This window comes from Protopterus annectens, chromosome 17.part0 (assembly GCF_019279795.1).
Source record: "Protopterus annectens isolate FY-2018-M chromosome 17.part0, PAN1.0, whole genome shotgun sequence".
NCBI classification, from domain to species: domain Eukaryota; kingdom Metazoa; phylum Chordata; order Ceratodontiformes; family Protopteridae; genus Protopterus; species Protopterus annectens.
Window position 1 is genome coordinate 126,604,865 of NC_056751.1, and position 22,520 is coordinate 126,627,384.

The window sequence follows — 22,520 nt, forward strand, 5'->3', positions numbered from 1 at the left end:
AGGAGCTTGCTGAGCTATATACAATCATAAAAACCTTGCAAATGCAGGTTATATAGCAGGGAAATGAAAGAGATAGAAATTAGCCCAAAATGGCCAATAAACTACTAATTTCTGGGCTGAAACTCCTCCAGGGACAGATAGGCTGCTCAAGCTCCCCTCTCTCACAGGTGAACACAGAAACGTCCTTCTTTCCAAGTAAGGTATGGGCAAACACAAAAAACTTGCAACACAGCCCTGAATTCAGCACTAACCTGAAAACTGGACTATACTAGCTTGGAAAGGTGGGAAAACAAGTATTTGTTGTTGTTTGTTTTCAGAAAATAAAGCAGATACAATCAAAAAAACACTTTAAATGCACATAAATCACTATCAAACTTGAGTGTGTAGCCTACAACAGTTAAACAGGTAATTTAAACACAAAAACAACTTTGTTAAAGTGCAGGCAGTAAAATAAGTACAATATGTAGCTGAAACAAGGTTTTTAAATTACAGAAACACTAAATAATCGGTGCTTTAGGCGGAACTAGCTAAAGGCAGCAAGAAAATGCAGAAAACTGATACTTAATCACTCCAAAGTCTCTCTTTTGTCTCTCTGCTGCTGTAGAAATCTGCAGGGCACCAGGCAGGAGCTTGCTGAGCTGTATGCAGGCTATCAGTCTATTTTTCTTTAGCATAGCAAGATTAAGCACATTTGCACAGAGATAACAATACTAATGTGGTCAAAGGTAAAATCTTCAGCTTTTGACACAGGATGTGAACCTCCATTTACCATCACTCAGCATTGATGTGAGATGCCAAGGATTGCAAAAATGCTGAGGACAAAACTGTAGGTTTCTTTTATGTGCCATCTCTAGTCATGTGTATCGTGTGTGATTCTGTTTATTGACCTGGTTAAATGTGTGAAAAGGGGGTTTATAGGAAAGTGCTGAAAATGGGAGGCAAGCAGAGGGTAGGACACAGGAGGAATAAAGGAATATGCAGGATGGCTATCAACTTCACAAGATAAATGTAAACTTATAACAAGAATTTCATGAATTTGGAAAGTCACCACATCATGGCTGGGTGACAACTGAATAATAGTTTTATAGATAATTGGGTGATGGTCTTACCACCACCTGGCTCTTTTTCCCAAAGGTTATTCACAGTAAGGACAATGGATCTTCTTCACAGAGTCAAATGGTGGCAAGCAATTTTCAGCTGGTGGACAATATATGGCCAGCATAGCAGAGGAAGCAGGATGATTGTAGGCAGGCCTAATGTTAAAAACAAACATGTCCACCTATCTTCTTGGCGATTGCCATGATTTCATCTTATCATTCTGGTAATATATTATGCCACAAATCACCAAAAAGATCCCGTTACTTTATTGTGTGTGTACCAGCTGTCAATTAAATTGAAAGATGACTAAGACATAAAAATCATACATTTAATACAAATTAAACCACTTGTTTAGTATGTTAAATTTTAGGTTATTTGCTGTCTACAATATCTAGCAATAGGTCAGCTTTAAGGAAAATAACAAACAAAAAGCATACTTACCATCTGCATTTTCTTTTTCAGCTCTAAATTAGCTTGTTGATAAGACTTTGAAACAGCATTTAGATAGTATATGGCCAATCTGTCAAGAAAGGATAAAGTAAACTAAATACCACATAAATCAAAAGTATTACACTGTTTCCATGTGATCTCTCAGTTATGTGAAGTTCATATTATGAGCTAATCCCTCATAAGGAGTGGTTCTCGCCCAGAAATTGCAGTTATTGGCCATTTGGGCAATCTCTTCCATCTTTCAACTTTCTGATTTAAAAGCCTGCATCTGCACTTGTTTCTGTCTTGTAACTTGTCTAGTGCAGATACAGATTCTTAGTTTTAGCACTTAAATTTGCTTATTCGTGCTCAGCACTTGTTCAGAACTTGTAAGCACTAAATAAGCTACTAGTTACTATAGCACTCAATCTTCCTCATTACCTAGAGGAAAACAGTTTTTGTACTTACTTTTCTTACTTGCTTAGAGAAAAACAGCTCTTGTACTCACTTTCCTCACTTATCTAGAGGAAAATATTTTTTTATTCAGGCATGTCCAAGGGTCAGCTCCCAGTGCTCTCTCCTGTCTATCTGATGAATCTGGGCATCTTGAGGCAATGCAGAAATTGCCTCATGTACACATAAAACCCTCTCCTCCTACCACCCACTACAACCTGTGAGAGATGCACTTATCTAGCCAAACTGGAGGTAAAGCTCTCTCCAATCAAGACTGAACTTGACAGTCATGAGGAGAAGGTAAACATTTGCACCATACCACACTCATCACATAGCCTCACTAATTCTACACCACCAAAATCCACACAGAGAAACGCAAAAACATTTGTGGAGGTTCTCAATAATAATCAGTCTAAGCAACAGAGACCTCCAAAACAGAAACGCAAGTAATCTCCATCCCCCAACACAACCCAAATGACACATAGCCCACAGACTCAGTGTGCCACTCAACCACAGCCAATAAGGCAAAACAACGTACCCAACACACTAGTCATAAGTGACTCTATAGTCAGGCACAATGATGTCCCACTCACCAGGCTAAACAAGGAGAAGGTTACTGTCAGCTGCCTGTCGGGTGCCAGGATCCGCCACATAACCCATGCACTCAGGTCACTCCACAACAAGTACAAATATGACTCTGTCATTGTCCATGTTGGTGTGAATGATCTGAGATATACCTCCCTGGACTACATGAAAAAAGACATGGAAGAGCTCTCTGATCTTGTAGTCCAGGCAGGTATGACCCTAGCCCTGAGTAGCATTCTGCCATCACCCAGAATGATACCGCAGTACAAGGACAAAATGATTGACTTCAACAATTGGCTAAGCTTCTGGTGTCATTCTAAGGGGATCCAGTATCTGTCTGCTTGAGATGACATGGTTGACAGACCACAATGCTTTGCCATAGATAGCCTGCACCTGTCGCCCCTGGGATTCCGGATACTGGCTAAGACTCTTGCTGCCCCCATAGTGCCTTTTATATGCAAGGTTCAAATAACAAATTCACCACCGTAACAGGAACAGGCAAGCAAAAACTGAGGGTAATGCTACTCAGTGCTAGAAGTCTAAATCTCAAAATGCAGTCACTCAAGGCACTCCTTAAAATGGAGAACATCGATATCTGTGCAGTGACTGAGACCTGGTTCAAGGCTCCAGAGAGCACCCCTGCACTACCAGGCTATAACTCATACCACACTTTTCGGCCATGTAACTTGGACCGAAACACCAGTGGCAGAGGTGTGTCCATATTCATTAAGGATATCCACACCTCCAGGCTAGTTGCTCAGCATAATGCATCCAAGGTTATCCAAGTGCAACTAACTATAGGCAAAACTTCAATCCAAATTGTAGCTTGTTACAGATCCCCCACCATGCCCCAGGATTCCCACTCCTCTTTTCTTGATGTACTGGAAAATATTAGGGTTCAACCAAACACCCTAATAATGGGCGACTTCAACTGCCCCACCATTAACTGGGAAAACTACTCATGTACCAACTCCTTAGCTCAACTCTTTCTGGAATTCATAAACTCCAATGCCCTGGATCAACTTATCCACACCTCCACTAGGGGCAACAATATCCTAGACCTAGTCATTACTAACATGAGTGACCGGTGTTCCACACCTGAAGTCAAGTCCTCGTTGGTCCAATCCGACCACAAGCTAATCACCCTTGATATCCACCCCCCCCCCCCCATTAAAGAAACCACGGTAAAACATTTCTCCAAAGCCAACTTCATGCTTCTTAGGACAGAAGTGGTGAATTTCATGACACCCATGCAGATGGACAATACAGTTACAACTGCTGAATCCTACACAAATGCACTCTATAAGCACTTACATGAGTGCATGGATCGTGCTATCCCAAACAGAACCAAGATGCTATCCTCCAAAAAAAGGAAGCCAATCTTGTGGTCCCCTGCCATAAACAAACTGTACAACAGAAGGAAGAAACTGTTGCAAAAGAGAGTAAAATCCCATGAGTGGAGGAGCTCCCTGAGTGGAGAAGCTCCCTGGTCAGCCTCAGTAAGAAGCTGAGATCCCTTATAAGATCCTCCAAAGATAACTACGAAAACAAAATTGCCACTAATTCTAAGGATAACCACAAAGCATTCTATAGCTATGTCAAGAATCTCGATGGCAATACCCAGATCTGCTCTGAGTTATGGCATAAAGGCATGAAAATTACAGAACCAACTGATATTGCCAACATCCTGGCAGATATGTTCAGTGCTAACTTTACTCCCCCCACCCCCTAAAGGGCCCGCATCTATACAGGAAGAATGCAGAGTTCCTGTAATCACAACTACACAGGTAAAAGCTGCACTCTCTAAAGCCAAAAACGCAGCATCCATGGGACCGGACAACATCCCAGGCTGCGTTTTACACGAACTTCAGAATGAACTGACTCCCCATTTAAGCACCATGTTCAATAATAGCCTCGCATCAGGCTTTGTGCCCACTGAATGGCGCACAGCAACAGTTATCCCACTCCACAAAGGGGGAGCCACCACTGATCCTGTGAACTATCGACCTATTAGCCTGATGAGCCTGGTCTGCAAGGCCATGGAACGTATCGTCATGGAACCCATAAACAAAGACATTGGTAACCTCCAAACTCTGGATCCCACCCAGTTCATGTTTGTAAAAGGCAGATCATGCCTCCTGAACCTGATCAACTTCTTTGAGGCAGTCACCAAAGCCATAGATGAGGGTAAGGTGGTTCACACAGCCTATCTTGACCTCGCTAAGGCTTTCAACACCATCGGTGTTCTGGAGTTATAGCTAAACTCACTAAACTAGGTATAAATCCCTACGTCACAAGATGGGTTGCCAACTGGCTCACTGACAGAACCCACACTGTAAAAGTTGCAGACTCCAAATCTGACCTCAAAGCAGTGACAAGTGGAGTACCACAGGATTCCATCCTGGGACCTCTCCTGTTTGGTATTTACTTCTCTGAAGTACAGGCTAACACAGAAGGCCTCTGGCTAATGAAGTCTACAGGTGACTGCAAACTAGGAGCCATAGTCAAGTCTCCAAATGATGTGGACATCCTACAGAAGGGCCTTGCTGAGACAGATGCCTGGTGTCAGAGCTATGGCCTCAAGCTCAATGCCAAAAAGTGCAATGTCATCCCCTTTGGTATAAACTCTGTACCCATGAACTACCACATAGGCAGCAATCTACTTAACATTGAATGTGTGATAAGAGACCATGGGACCCAGGTGGACAGTCATCTCTCCTTTGAAAGTAACATTGCCACAGTAGTCAGGAAGTCCTTCTACATGGCACACCTCATCATAAAAGCGTTCTCATCCAGGAAAAAAAAGGTCATTGTTCCCCTCTACTCGACACTCATTAGACCCATAATAGAGTACAACGCCCCTTTTGGAATGTACCTCACAAGACATCTGCAGCAGCTGGAAAGGCCACAGAAGTACCTCACAAAGAGAATTACTGGCCTCAAACAAATGCCCTACACTGACCGCATCAAAAAACTCCGGCTTTATTCCATAGCATATCACCTACTCTGAGGTGATCTCTGCCTAACATATAAAGCTATGTCAAACCCAGAGCTGTTGGACATGCTACACCTAAAGAAATCCCAATCCCTCCGAGCTACATGCTCTAGGGACCTAAACCTTGTCACCATAATAAACAGGACATGCTAGAGGGATAGATTCCTGTCCCAGAGACTTTCCATACTCTGGAACAGGCTACCCATCTCTGTCAAGCAAAGTTCTTCATTAGCACTCTTCAAGAAAAATCTTGATGAGTGGATGGGAAATAGGAAATACACCCCGGGGATCACTTCTGTGTCTCTGCTGGACAGTGGCATAGGAAAATAACTTTCTTGGGTGGTGTAAGCCAGGGAACCTTGTTGGCTAGGCTTACGTAGGCCCTTGGGCTGATAGCCTAGTACCTACCTATGACAGATTAAGTAGATTTTAGTACAGTAGAAGTGCAATAGCTGAGAGTATAACATTTATTTTCACAGTACTTCATATTGCTGTATATTTTTTTATATTATAATGTAATTCAACCTGCAGTTTTACTTGATACAGTGTTTAACAATAAGATCAGTAGTTTCTTCAACACAAATGCAGTAACAACAAATACGTTACACTCTGGGTGGTAAGAGAGGATATACTGCACCTGTTCTGTACTCTAGATTCACCACTGCTGTTTGCTAGCATAACAATCTACTTTCTAAAAAGACATTCCTACATTCTCAGATAAAGTTACTCTTACACTTTTAGCAGGAGCACAGTTTCTTATCACCCAGCATGTTATTACCTCTCACTGTCTATTTCAGTGACTTGTTCAAAGAGTTGCATAGTAGGTAAACAGAGACTGAAGGAATCAAACTCAAGAAGATGCTCATTAATGGCTCAAAACTTTAATACTTGGACATACTGCTAAATATGTAGACTGTGTCTATTCACATAGAGCTGATATACTTCTAATTCTCTCTCTCTGTTCATCTCAGCACTGCCCTTCATTCTCATTCACTTTCTGTTTTCTGCCTGATTTGGTTCACATCCACACTTGGAGCTTTGTTGTACCTTAACTTTACAGTACACCTACCCTGTACCCCATCCTCTAATTGTAGTTAATACTTAAGTACTTTAATTGGCAAGCATTGTGCTACCCTAGTTTTGTACTGCAATCTACCCTTAGTGTTACTGCCTGACTGCCATTTACAGTTTGTCTTACACTTATAGTCATATTGCAATCCATTCCCTTTAAATCTTATGGCATTCATTGTATGTGGTATCTGGTCTTTTAGTGCATAATTAGTTAAATCCCCCCAGGTGTGAAATATGCACCATATTTCTTATTTAGATTCCTAAGTTCCAATAAAAGAGCAGTGACCCACCATTCAATTACCAACTTCATTCTACCTCAGCAGAGTCCATCACATGAAATTACAAATAAAGAAAGAAACAAGCAAATAAACTCTAAATTAACAGCACACAGCAAAATTTAAGTCACCAAGCCCATAGAGCTTGGTAGAAGCCTTGCCTGCCTACAAAAAGTTTTGCAGATTTCCAGTATTTATAATAAATTTAGAATATAAAATTTTAAAGTATAGTTGAAGCCCAGCCCTCCCTTGGCCCTACCCCCAGGGTTAACATACCGCGAAGTACTCAGACAGACATTTTACTTATTTTTATTATAACACATAATGCAATCTTAACAAAAAACAGAGCATCATCAACTGCAAAAACATAACATCTCAGCAAGAAACTGGAAGAAGTAATACAATGCATTTCATTGTAGCTGCCATTTTATGCAGAAGTGTTTAAGCATGTTGTTACCAAATGATGCCACTTTTTCATTAATTAACTGATTTTATATAGTTCTGTCCAAAAGCATAGTTTAAGATGACATTCTGCAAAAATAATGCTTTGGAAAACATTTCATACTTTTTCACTATTTATACAAGCTGCTGCAAGAGGACTATTTATTTTGTTTTGTGCATCCAGTGGAAGCTTCATTTGGGTGCATATTGATGAGACATAGACAGAGACTGGAACCTTTCAGACCTAAATGAGTCATATATATATATATATATATATATATATATATATATATATATATATATATATATATATATATATATACACACACACATGCATTCACACACAGATATATTGCATTTACCTTTGTCATTGTGGCCCTGCCTGAAAAGGGTCCATGAAGGAGTGCTTCACTTAGCTGACAAATAGGTTCATAGATAGGACATAGGCATTCACTCCAGGAGACTACTGAGGAGCCTATCCCAATTTCAAAAAAGCATTTATGTCTAATGATTTGCTCAAAGTCACGTAGTAGACAAATAGAAGCTGGGGGAACCATACATTGGAGTACAGGAAGCAGCTTATTAATAGCTCATAACCTTCATCCTTTACACTAACAAATCAACAAAAGTATATTTAATCCTAACAATACCTGAATAATAGTGTTGCTCTAAAAATCATAAAATAGACTTTCACCTTATTTGTATAATAACAAAATGAAAACTGGTAGTTATTGTTTTTGATTTCCAACTTCCTTGTTCTGTTAATAGAATACTTTGTACAGAGATGGGCAGTGCAGTTGTTAGCGTTGTCGCCTCAGAGCAATAGGTTCTCCAGTTCAGTTCTCAGCTGCGGTGCCATCTGTGTGGATCTGCATGTTCTCCCTGCATTCACTTCGGTTTCCTCTGGGTGCTCCAGTTTCCTCCCACAGTCCAAAGATATGTGTCTGGAGCATTTCTCCCCGGACCTCTGCTGCAAATGGGCTCTGTCCCAGTCGGACTTTCCCGGTAAACAAATGCAAAATAAAAATGAATAAAATATTTTGATTGAAGTTAAGCTTTCTGAAATTGAAGTTTCTTATTTAAATTATACAACAGGCAAACTGCAAAAAAAGCACAATTCCAGATTTGATTCATTTTGAGGAAAATACTTTTTATTACAGTGATTTATTCTTTCAGTAGTTTTGGAATACCTGATGTACAAAACAAGCAGATTTCTGCTGTCTGAACACAATGGAAAAAGAAATGAAACTATGTTCATATTTTATAAGACTGAGAGTAGTTTGCCAAGAAGTAATTATAAAATAAAACACATTAAAAATAAATAATGCAATATTCCTATTTGCAAATATACACATTTTAGAAGCCATTCATCTGTTCAACTTGACCTCACAAACAAATGTCTTTGTAACAATATTTATCTCATGCATGCAGTACTGTGTTACTGTTTGTATAAATATTCTTTCCACATACATATGTCTGGTTAAATGTAGAAAAAATAGTATTTCTTTCTTTTTTTCTGTATTAAAACTGTACTTCTGCAAATGTTGCTGTGCCAGGCTGATATTTCAGTCTGTTGTGTAGTGATTCTTCTGAAGATTTATGTTATGGTATATATTAGGTTTAAGGGATTTCATTTTTAAACAAAGAAAAAAGGTTAATTAAATTAAGAAATGTACAAATGGAAAATGTGTACTTTAGAAAATGTATTAAATTAAATATTGTTCCCCAAGGGTTGAGTTTTTAAATTTCTCAGTTGTACTAAGTTGAACTCTGATTTTTTTAATGAGTTAACATTAATATTTGATTATCATGGGTGTGAACTTGTGAATGCCATAATAAATTACAACAAAGAGAAGATTAAGACCATGATGAAAATAGAGTGTCTGAATAGGAAAATTATGGATGATTTAATTTTTGACTCTTTTAAAGACAGCTATCAATTAATGTTAAATAGGGTTGCTAAACATGTTACTATGGTCATGAACAGAAAAGCACATATGTTATCAAGAAATCAACAACAATACAAGAACAAAGCAATGTACCCTTCATTTAGAATGATAAATCACCTTGGAGAAAATGGAAATACAAACCAAAATATTATGGTTAATAAACAAACGATGTACAGGGAAGAACACGTTCCTATGAATACTGTAAACTATTTAGATTTTGACAGTTTTGTAGAGGATGAAGGTGCTGTAGCACTGGCGGATTTAGGCATGGGCGCAGGGGCGCGCGCCGCCCCCTTTTAAAAGCTATTAAGACTCCCTGATGATTAAAAAAATGCATTGCACTGTTATTTTGTTGAAATCGGAAAATGTACATTCTTCCATTTCAACTTAACAACATTTTCTTTAAAAAGCATCAGAGATGTGATCGGATGTGGCAGTCAGGTGATCTATACAACGATCATGAACTGCTTCTCCAAAGGCATGTTGGTGTAATTGAGTGATAGGTCATAGAGATGGAGTTCTATTTATCATGGATGACAGCTAAAGTATAATTGAATGTGTGGCAGATGCTTTCAAGGCGGAACTTCCAGGAACGTAAGGTTCCTGCCATTGAAGTATACTTGCGAGATACAATTCTTAAGTAGGTTGCGCTGGGGACTTGGGAGTAATACCCTGGTAAAATTACGTCTCCATTTCGATTTCCTCTGCCTTTCTAAATGTTAAGATTTATCAGTGGCAAAAAGTAGCAATAAAAATTCAAAGTGGCATATTCCTGTCAGGAGAATTAATTACATTTACAGACACCCAACTCCACCCTCCCGAAGAAAAGTGGAACTACAAATGTACAAAAAAAAAAAAACTCAAAAGTTTAATGGGAGCAGATTATTACTCTTGCCTTATTATTCATCTACGCTATTTATTCCTGTTATGATAATACAACATTTGCGCATATTTGTTTTAGAGCAATATGGAGGATAAGAATCTCAGTCTGTTCCACAATACTTTAATAAGACTCCCCATGTTCAAGAGCTGTTTATTCTGGTGCGTTAATTTTCTGCTTTACTATTACATGGCAAATCAATAAAAAGAAAGCAATTGTTTAGATTAGGAGCACAGTTTTAGCTTGCGCAGGCATGGCTGGTGCTGACTTGATTTGACATCCCAATGGTGGCTTTGGTTTGAAGGTTACAGGTTAACCCTTTCTGTCTCAACTGGGACCGTCAAAGGGCCTAAATTGGGGTAGTTTTCTAAATATCATTATAATCCTATTTGAGAAGTTAATAGAACAGCAGTTGCGTGTGTGTGTGTGTGTGTGTGTGTGTGTGTGTGTGTGTGTGTGTGTGTGTGTGTGTGTGAGTATGTGAGTATGTTTATTTTTTACACAAATGTGAACTTGACGATCATTAAAGAGGTGACTACTCAGATCCTGCAGGGGACGGGTGCACTCTGCAACATCGGCTGTACACGGCTTTAAGTGGCTTGTGGTCCAGTGAAGCAGGAACAAACTGCAAGTAAGTAAATGATGAAAGGCAGAGCAAAACTGGAGAAAAAAACACATGAAAGCTTTATAAAGGCTCCAGAAGGAGGTGCCCCTTAACTTCCTCTTTAATTGCGTTACCAATCCCCAACATTAGTATGAAACCTACCTCTCAACTGTCCAGATTTTTACAGAATGTCCACATTTATGGCTGATATAGCTCTGTTCCTCGTAAAATGTGTAGTTTTTTGGCAAATCATTTAAGCTTGACGTGGTTTGAAGTCACAAAATAATGACAAGTATTTCAGTTTCAGACTTCATATCCATTAGAAAATGTATGCCAATGCAAAACCATTTATTCTAGCAACATTCTAAGTTTATATGAGCAATATTTAAAATTTGTCCCTCTTTTTGGGTCTTTGATCTCCCCCCGTTATTTTTATCTTTGTCCAGATTTTTTGTATGGCATGAAATGGTGGATAGAATTTCATATGGCTATGTTCAGCTTATTAAAGCATTCTTACTCCAAAGCAAAAGTAAAACGCAACAGCACACCATACCATAACTACAAAAGTCAAAATGTTATATTCATTCATGTTTGCTTAACACAGTAGTGTATAGTGTACTAATGACTCCAACTAGCCAATTTCACTCACAGCCTGATGAACTCATCACAGTAAATAAATACCTAATAATAAGACATAAAAATACAAGATACTTTTTATAAATAACACACAGCAACATGAACAGATTTACACTACAGCTATAACACTTTGAAGATATATAACAAGTACAGTATTTACATTAATATTCCAAAGGTGTGTAAAATGAAGGCACTAAGGAGGAAGTAGACGAAAGAGAAGAAATGTTAGTTAGAAGTTCATGTAATATGCTCCTTTTGGATTGAGAAGCAATGGACTTTCTTGAGGCAGAACTGTAGCTAACTCATCAGGTAACCTATAAAGATCCTGAAATTGGTGATTCCTCCCAGTCAAAAAAATAAATAAATAAAACCTCACTGCTCCTGCAACTGTAGCAATCTTCTTACTAAAATTGCAGCAAGCAGTACTCTGCACACAATAACCTCACACTAACCACTTCGGCGGTGACTGGAAACACAGTATCGGCATTCATTCATGACGTGGAGACATCCTCTCAGCCTCATGAATCACCGACAGTACTATTCTCCTTCACCACCATCACCTGACAGTCAGCCCTCCTGACAGCTTGCTTTGGGGGCAGTCACCACCTTCACCCCACCCTAGTTATGGTTCTGCCTTGAGGCGATATTTTTAGTTGAAGTCTGAAGCTAGGATAAGAGGAAAGTTCTTTTTCATGCATGGGGTGGGACTGCAAAAGTGCAGGAGTCATAGCAGAGAAGGAATGTTTAGGGAGGTGTAGTCGGAATGCTGGAAGGGAGCATGTTTTGCAGAGTAATAGTTCAAAGAGCCAAGCTCCAAGTAAGAATTCAGCTGTGTTTAAATTTAAAAGAAACCATTTGGGTTTAATAAGAGTGAGTCAGTGGTGGGATGGTGCTCCAAAGGAGATGAGTTTGTGATGAAGCAGCAGATTTTACTGGTGATGATGATGTTGCCTCAAAAGAAGAGGTTCCCCAGTTTGATTCTCAGCTGCTATGCAGCAAAACAGTGTAAACTTGAATCTTATAAATGTAAAAAAGTAACATTTATGGATGGATTGTAAAGAAAAAGAGAATAAACTAAGTATTATAAACCAGAATAAAAAGAAAGAACAAGAAAGGATTGAAGATCAGGTATAAATAGAGGAAACTTTAGAAAAGAAGTGAGATACTGAAAAAATAATGAAGGAGATGAATTAGAGATAGAATCAGAGAAACAAGTTGGAAAATGGCAACATGGAAAAAGAATTCCTTTCGTAGAAGAGTTAAGGACAGAAAAAGAAAAATTAAAACCATTAATATAAAGGAAAAGAAGAAAGTAAATGAATAAAGCTTTTCTTATAAGAAATTAGTATAGGATGGTATCTCCTAAACTAAGAAACAGGGAAAGGAATAATTTAAAATACTTCTATGAATGTTAATAGTATGAAAAATAGTACTAAAAGGATAGCAACTTTACAATGGTGTAACAATTGTGATGATGACTTCATTCTGACACATGAAGAAAGACTACCATTGCCAGAAATTGGAACTCTCTTCCCCTATCCGTGTCCACTGCCCCCTCCACATCCATATTCAAAAACTCCCTCAAATCACACCTTCTTAGTACCTGGTTATGCCCTTGTATCACATAACCCTACCCATACTACTATTAACTCCCCAAACTCCTCTCTGATTCCCTGTAGGCTTGGTCATCTGAAAGTGTACTTCTAACAGAATCTTACTTGATATATTTTCTTCTCTTACCAAAGTATAACTGACATTCTCTTTTTACCTATGTTCTATATCTTCTTTTACCTGGAGTGTTTTATTAATTTCTTGTTATATTACTATGCTCAACATACATGATGTAACCTGTTTTGTGTATTATGCTGGATGTACTGTATTTGTATAACTTGATGCTGGAGCTTTTCTCCCCAGGCCTCCACTGAAAATGGACCGGGTCTTGTCAGAATGTCTCGGTTAACAAATGTAGAATAAATAAATAAATAAAACAGGGAATGCACACTGTTTAGGAATAGCAGTTCTATGTAGAAGAGTAGTGAAAATTCTGGAAGTTATATTAGTTAAAATGGGAAAAAAACAATTATAGATATAAGATGGCAAGGAAAACTATATAGAATTATTACTATATATGTATATTTGACTAGTAAAGAAAGGGAGAATCTATTTCAGAATATATTGGATTATATGTTTATAAACGTGGACTTAATATTTTATTTATTTATTTAACATTTCTTTACCGTGAAAGTCCGACTTAGAATGAAGCCAATTTTCAGTGGAGGCTCAAGGAGAAATGCTCCAGATGTATGTCTTTGTCCGTGTAAGGAAACCAGAGCACCCAGAGGAAACCCACATGAAAGCAGGGAGGACATGTAGACTCCATACAGAAGGCTTTACAGCTGAGAATCGAACCGGAGAATCTCTTGCTGTGATGCAACAATGCTACTGCTGTACCACTGTGCCATCCATAATAATTACAGGAGATTTTAACTGTAACTTAAGGGAAAAGAAAAGAGGAAAAGATACAAAAAAGTTGATGAAAATAGTAAAATGGAAATGTATTTATATGGTGTAAAAAACACGGACTTAAAGAAGAGGTACTTTAAAATCTGAAATAGAATTTATGGTATCAGAAGGAATAGGTATAATGGAAGAAAAACTATTGCAACAGATTTTTCAGATCATTTGCCAATATGTTTGGAAAATGTATAACAATAAAGAGTATATAGAGATAGGAAAAGGTATAAAAAGAATGAGTTAAAAGGAAAGTAATGAAAATGTAACGAAAGGTATTAAGCAATTATGGAAGTATCACATTAATATGAAAGCATTTTATGTTTATTGGTTGGAATGGTGAATTGCTTTTAAAAGAAAATATAAAGATGGTTATAGATTTTGGATAAATAAAGAAAAGAAAAGCATGAATATGCTAAAATATATGAAGATGTAATGAATAAGTTAGAAAATAATAATAGAGACTATTAGGAAAAGGAAAAAGAAATTGATAAGAAAATTTATGAAAAAATACAGAACTATTTATATAAACAAACCAGAAAGAAAAGAGGAAGTTTCACTTTATTTAGCAAGATAGTGAATGTGGATAGTACCATAATATGAGAGATAAAAGATAAAGAAGGTAATAAAAAGAAAAGTCAGCAACTAATTATGGAAATTGTAAATTATGTGGAGGAAACGTTTAGTGAAAAAAAAAGACATAAAAAATTGGAAGCAAAACATTTTCTGAACAAATTAATAATTTGGAAAAGAGATCACATTATATGAATTATAAAAAGCATTTAAACAGTTATTGAATCAGCATCAGGATCGATAGTATTGGCTTTGAAATGTATAAAAATGTAGAAAGAAGGCAACAAAACTATTTAATATGTGTATTCAATAAATGGTTAAATGAAGGATTAAAATATAAGGAATTGAGTAGTGAAGTATTAAATTTTATATGGAAAAGCGGGAAGATATAAAAAAACTGAAGATCCGTAGTTTAAGTAATGATGCCTTAAAACACAAACAGTACAAATGCCAAAGTGCTTTTTAATGCTGCTTTTTTTTTTTAGAATGGCTAAATTGCAGTCTTTTGTGAATCCTGAATTGTACTACTTCGACTCATCTCCCATCACCCTTAACACCTAACTTCACTAGCTGTCAAAGTGTTAAGGGTAATTTGATCTACCTGCTGTGATTGACAGCTCACAGCAAGAGACTTGACTCATGTACTGTTTCCTTGTTCTAGCCTTTACTTTCTGTATGGGGAAGGACCAGAGAGCTGTGACATCACAGCATGGGTAGGTTTTTAGGATGGTTGTGGTGATGTTTGGGGAGGGAATTCGCCAGAAAACTACCTATATTCATTGGCCTTGATGACATCAATGAGTCTGAGATTGCAGCAAGCTTTTCCAGGGTGGGATAAAAGTTTTTTTGAAAGTGAAACCACCACAGTACATTAAGGTACTGTTCTAGTGGCGAGAAACAGTCAGTTTAAAATATCTTAAATTTTGTATTGTTCATTCATAGCAGGGACTGTAAATAGAGAGAAAAATGACAGAGAAGTTGAGCATTTAATAATAGAATCCCATTGTTGTCCTTTAATTTTTAAACAGAAGCATTACTTTTTATTTTTTTTTTATTTTTGTAAAACGTTAACACTTATTTAAAACTACATTTTCTATGCAGAAACAGGTGTTATTTTACTTTCTGGTGCTGGGGTATGTGTTTAAAGTGCTTTTTACTGCATTTTTTGGGGAAAGCTCCTTTTTTACAACTTAACCATTGTATCAGCTATTCCAGCACATTTGTATAGCTTAACCATGGAACAACCTACTAGTTCCTTGATGGTACCTTCTTCCAGCCACAAAAAGAAAAATATTGCGAATCAGCCTTTGCCAGAACATCAAGGTGATATATTGCTGCATGGGGAGGGGGTGACTGCTGTTGCCAAAGCTGGTTCCTCAGACATCTCATCTTTTTTCTTAGGTACCACTTATGTAGTCCTTACAACCACCATGGACCAGGAGTTAGACATGTTCTTTGTGGCTGCTGGTCTGCCCTTGTTTGGCAGGGAAGAAGCACCTTTGTCTGTTCATTAGACAGGGTGGGAATCCCTCTCTTCTTCGCTAGAAAGCTGTGCCTAAACCTAAGGGAAGGTGATTGCTGGCAGTTCTTGATCTGTTTCTTCATGAATTCCTCTCAAAAAGAAACAAAAGACTGAATGTGTATTCTCCTGTCTCAGTGACAGTGGACAGGAGTAATTTATTGGGCTTAGCACAGGGTTTAGTGCAAGTTTTTGACCCTTCCTATATGGCAAGCTCTGTTAAAAGAAAAAGGAATTTTTCCTTTCCTGAAGAGATTTAGAGTTTGACCCACAGAAGGAGTGAGAGGGAATAGATGATGCAATATCTCCACAGATTTCTGATACATATTTTGAACACAGTGTACTTTGCAGATTACCTGCAAAGGATTCTCTTTCTCTGAGACTGTTTCCAGAATCAATCAGTTGTTTCGGTGGGAAAACAGCATTGTTTCCTCAGTTCCTCAGAAAATGTTATGATTTACTACAACTGGAATTTCCTGAACATATTAATATTCCTCCTGATCTTTCTGTTTTGGTAATGTTTTTGTCACAGTCTGCAATTTCCCTGACAGTCAGCCTGCTGCTCCCCAAAAAGCAGATAGATTAAATTAGGTTCCTCAGTCTTTTAAGTTTTTATAAACTAATCCTAGACCTGGCCCAACAGCTATAGCAATCATAGGTTTATAGATTAGTATTAGGCTAACTGCCCTTGGTGGCCATTTTAAGCCTAGCCAATTAACCCATGTGAGAATGAAACCCTGCACTTTGAGTCTGTAAGGCAAATATCTTAACCATTATGTCAATCTGCCTCTCCCAGCTGCTGCTAAGCATTTTATTACTAATCTCTTTCCTTCTTATAAGGATGAGAAAGCTTTTGATAAGTTTTGAAAAATAGTGTATGCTTCTGCAAATCTTGTATTTAGAATTCTTAGCTGTCAAGCTCACATGTTGAAATTTATCCTGACCTCTTGTGAGAATATGAAGAATGTTTTAGCATTGATTGCCTCTTGTGAGTAAAAATCTGCTTTGTATATTGTGGCTTCTATGTGCACATGACTCTACTGATGTCACTTCCAGGCTTGCTGCCACTGGAACTAAACCTCTCTGCAGATGTAAACAATGAAATGCTAAATTCTCCCTTGGATAGAGGATTAGTTTTTGGATGTTTTGCTGCCGAGGTGTTTAAGTGCAATTAGAGGGAGAAGCTGATTCAAAGGATCTTTCAGATTTTTCGGCCCTTCTTTTCCACGTTTACCAACGGATTCTATCCATTGTCTAACTTTCAATAAAAATCAAAATAAACAGTCACAATCTGCTAGTAAACACATGTTTACAAAGCAATGGCAGGGAGGTTCCAAAAAGAAAGTAGGATGCCTCAGAAGAAAGGACAGTCTAATAAAGCTGTATGAGTAAATGATGGACTTTCCTCCCACCTACCACCCTGGCAGTCCTTTAATTCTTCCAGAAGTCAGACCCTCTGTTTCTGTCCTTGGCAACAGCTTGTTCCAGACAGATAGGTTCTGAGAGATTGCAGATGGCAGTGTGAGTCTCTCTCTCCTTTTAAGGGAATTCCTTTTGTTCCATTAGACAAAACTCTTCTTTTCCCTCCTGTCATCTAGCATATGTTGGCTCAGGGGGTGATAGAGAACGTCCCTCCTCCTCAGTTATGGGAAGGATTTTATTCAAGGATTTTTATGATGCTAAAGAAAGAAGCCCCTTGGAGACCATTTCTGGACCTTTCCTTTCTGAACCAGTTTATGATACTGTCCAAGTTCGAAATGTTGTCACTTCACAACTTGTGACTCCTTATTCCACATTTTAGTTTCCTAGTAACCTTAGATTTAGAAGATGCATATTATTATATCCCAGTAGATCCAAATTTCAGGTGTGTCTTAAGGTTTTATGTGCCTGGATCATATTATCAGTTCTCTGCTTTAACCTTTGGGTTACCTACTGCTCCAAAGGAGTTCACAAAGTGTCTAGCCCCTGTAATAGCCTACCTCAGATTGCAGAGTATTCACATTTTCCTTATTTAGATGACTTGCATATCTATGCAGAGTCTTTTTCAAACTGTCAAGAATCACTCATTTTAGGAAGGGATCTCCAACACAAGCTGAGATTCCAAAAGAACATTCACAAGTCTTTTCTGACTCCATCTCACAAGATTGTTTTTCTGTGGTGTCTGCTTTACATCACAGTTCACAAAGCCTTTCTTCCACAGGAAAACATAGATCTGTATTTGGAGCTATTGCTATGATTTCCACTCAGATGTCCATCTCTGTAAGGGAATTCCTCGAGATACTGGGTCTCATGGCTTGAATGCTACTTATGATTCCTCTTGCAAGATTCCACATGATAAAGGTACAATGGTACCTGAAATCTCTATTATCACAGCACCAACATCCATAGACCTCTCAAATTTTAATTCTAGGATTTTGTGAAAAGGAAGTGTATGTGGTGGAAATACCAAATCTCTCAGAATCCAGGTTTTCCATTCTCACCTCCTGCTCAAGCAGACAGTAACAACTAGAGCCAGATCATGGTCAAATAGGGTCCTAGGCAGAATAAGAGATAAGGGCCCTCCCAAAGCAGCCCCCTGCAACAGCCCCTTCCCCAGCCATTCCACTGTTCCAGTACGTGGTTATTTCTCCCCAGTTATCACAAAACACTGTTCAGACCTTTCAATGTAAATACTGTTTTCTTATTTACTTCTGCAGTGATTACAGATATTGAAACTGGTGTTAAATTAAAATTTTATAGCACAGCAATCAATAGCCACTTGCTAAACAAAACAAAGTCTCACAGAGAAAACAGACTTAGCATGAACAGTAAAATTCACTGCCCTTGAAACTCACATTCATTGAAACAGCATTAAATTCCACATTCAAAGAAAATGCATCTGACCAGTGGAGGATTAAGTTTACATTTGGGCAGTTTTCAAACCATAGGCTCATTGCACACATTTTTAGGGCCATGCATACATGTATGTGTTCTTTGAGTTACCTTTCTCATTGTATTAAATTATATTCCTTGTAGAATACAGCAACAGTTGTTAGAATGTGTTTTAAATTTGTAGTTCTGAATATTCTTCCAGTAAGCAATGAAACAACATGTATGAACCAGTAATGACAACACTACCAATTTTAGAAATTTTCAACCATAAAAGGCCACTCAAACTTCTGTCATTACAATCCACCAATATCAGTCAATATGCACATAGTAGGGATGTACTGGTCTTCAAAGGATCAGCATGATCGACATGAAAGAATGTCAACGGTGCTGTACAGGGATTTGTGTTGATTGAGCCATGTCTGTTAAGATATTCATATATTATGTCAAAAGACAATTTTGCAGTAAAACAGTTTGTTTGCTCTGAATATGTAAGCATTTCTTGTATCTATCTATCTGAAGCTGTAAGCATTTCTTATAGCTATCTATCAATGGAAAATACATGTATGAAAGATCAGTATAGAGATTTAGACACAGTACTCTTTTTACACATTCCATGCAGATGAGGTTATTACATGTGTATATGAGTGTGTGTGTGTGTGTGTGTGTGTGTGTGTGTGTGTGTGTGTGTGTGTGTGTGTGTGTGTGTGTGTATAAGGAAGATGCCTAAAGGGAGCAGCAGCATGGAGAAGGAAAGAAAAGTTAAAGAGTTTGGAGGTGGAAAATAAGAAGCTGGAGAAACATTTGTGCGATATGGAGTATCAGAATGCAGATAAAGATTCCTGTGTTGTGAATGATACAAATCAGAAGAGTGTAGCTGTCTCAGTGGAGAATGAATTAAGAGAATCTGTTGGAGTGGTGCAGATAACGGAATCAGGAGGGCTTGCAGATGATGTTCTGGGCATAATAATCAACCAGGATGACCCAGTAGACAATTTTGCTGTTTCATGGAGTGAGAAGTCAACCCCCCTGTCCCACTTTATGAATCTCATGCCAGTAGTCAACTAACCAGACTGCGCCCCCCCTTTTGCAGATTCCTGGATCCACCACTGTGTAGGGTATACCTCAGCCCTTTAGCAAACCACCCCAACTCACCCCACACTCAGGTCAGAGAGTTTGTCCAAACAGCATCAAGTAGGGAAGATCAAGAACTCCCAAACTGCCCAGATGGCTTGGACAAACACGGGGCAGAGTTTGTACCATCAGAGCAAAAATGGAAGAAAAGGGAGTTGACTAGAGGTAGAAAATTCTTTGATCAAGTTTCTAACAAAGATCATACACTAACAGATATTCAACAGGAAGATAATACGTTTATAAGGAATGTTTTTCACATATTTAATTTTTTTATTTACAGGTTATCCCTGATTTTTTTCTCTTTTTTAGAAAGCTTTTTTTTTTATTCCCCGCAGTGGTTTCTGATTCTAGCATTCAACTAAAATTATTTACCGGAATAGTTAATTTGGCACATCACTTTAGGGAACATAATACTAATGGATTATTTGAAAACAATTACAGTGTTAAAAAGAAAAGTACATTTAATCCACCAATGCACCCTGTGATTCAAACTTTTGAGACAGCTGCTGTATTGCCTAAACACAATTTCTTAGCAGGGCAAAAATGATCAAGACAAAGAATTTTCATTACAATGAACAAAGCTTTATTAGACAATACACTCTTACACTTCTATACCAGACAACCATTAAAAGTAATATCAAACCAGTTATACTTCTAAGTCAGGAAAACATTAATATTAATATCAAACCAGCTATACTTTTATGTTAGGCAAGTATTAATGTTAATATCAAACCAAATATACTTCTATGTCAGGCGACCATTAATTAAAAGAGTTAATGCATAACCGATAAAGTAAGAGACTTCCTCCCAACCCACAACTCGACTGGGAAGCCCTGTGTGGTCAGGAAGGAGATTCTGACAGGAAACTCCTGGGCATTGCATCAGCTCCACAGGTGAGGCTTCAACCAACTGACAGGGTGTCCCGGTTTTTATACCCTAGCTTTTCCTGGGAGCCTAACATTTAGGGATCACCAAAGACTATCCAGAACAGACCAGAGATGTTGGCTGCCCATCCCAGAATTTTCAGTCAAGCCCGCCAAACCCTATGCAATTTCACTTGAGAAAAATATAAATGAATGTAACAAATAAGTGCCTTATCAAACTTCTAGAACTGTGAAAGAATGTAATAAACTGTGTGTTTTAGTCACATAGACTAATAAACAGGTGTCTTATCAAACTGCTAGAAATGTAAAAGAATGTAATAAACAAGTGCCTTTTAGTCACATACACTAGATGATAAACAAGTTTTAAAATAGTTCTGTTTCATTGAAAATAACTAAATTAATCCTTTCACTGGGTTCTCTATACTGAGGCAGAGGTCAGTCTCTCATTCACTCAAGGTAAAAGCCTTTCATATCACATTTGTATCACACATGCATGAATGAAATATACAAGTTAGGGACTAAGGTAAAATTAGGCTGACAATTTAATTTTAACGAGAGAAAGAGTTGTTATATAAGTTACAGGAAGATAAAGCCCTACAAGTTATGAAGCCTGACAAGGGAGGAGGAATAATGATATTCGATTCAATTACTCTAGTGTTACGTTTTAGATACTATGTGATGAGACAACTTATCAGGAAGTGTCACAAACTGAAATTAACATCACTTTCAAACAAGTGGGCCTGTTGTTAGAAGACTGGCTGACTCAGGGGTCAATAGATTTGAACACTTACAGATTTTTAGACAACCCACATCCACATATTCCTATGATTTTTGGGATACCAAAATTCACAAAATAGGGACTGTTCACCCTTCAGGGCTATAGTAGCTGTCCAACATTGTAATACTTACCACTGGCAGTATATACAGATAGGTTATTGAAACCAACTCTTTCTACTGTTGAATACCTACTTAATTCCTGGGATTTCTTGGGAAGGCTCAAGAATGATTTAGTGGGGAACTATACCTATTTTTTGACAATATATGTGATTGATCTTTTCACTAGTATCCCTCTAAGGCAGGAGATTGATTTGTTTCAAGAGGCCTTAGTGAATTTTAGTTTTTTTAACAAATACCAACATTACTATGACTATTGAATGTATGGAAATTATATTAGACCACAATTTTATTTATTGTGAAGGTAAGGCATTTGAGTAAGTGAAGGGGGTTGCTGTGGGAGTGGTTTGTGCCCCCTTTTTTGCAAATGTAGTTATGTATTCCTGGAAGAATAAATATGTATTTCCATCAAACTTTTCTAGTCATTGATCTTTATACTTGAGATATTTAGATGATATATTTATTTTGCGGAAAGGAACTGTAGAGGAAATAGAACACTTTATTAGTTATTTAAATCAGGCCACTAACATTTTGAGATTTTAATTCTAGTTATAGTTCTGATAGAACAAATTAATCAGATACTGAAATAACAAGTTCTCAGGAAATTTTTTTTATCCAACATATTCATAAAACCAACACTGAAATTTCACACCCTTTCAAATTTAAGAAAGGATTAGTTAAGGGACAGTTTATATGGCTTGCCACAATGATAAGTTATGAC

General features: G+C 37.7%; 1 protein-coding gene across 1 annotated transcript in view; it reads right to left on the reverse strand.

Moving 5' to 3' along the window:
- The window catches only part of TMC2 (transmembrane channel like 2), a 499,206-nt gene that overhangs the window by 60,064 nt on the left and 416,622 nt on the right, over positions 1-22,520 (reverse strand). The window contains exon 15 of the mRNA XM_044058938.1: positions 1,540-1,618. Within this exon, the coding sequence (XP_043914873.1) occupies positions 1,540-1,618 (79 nt within the window). The remainder of the gene's footprint in view (positions 1-1,539; positions 1,619-22,520) is intronic.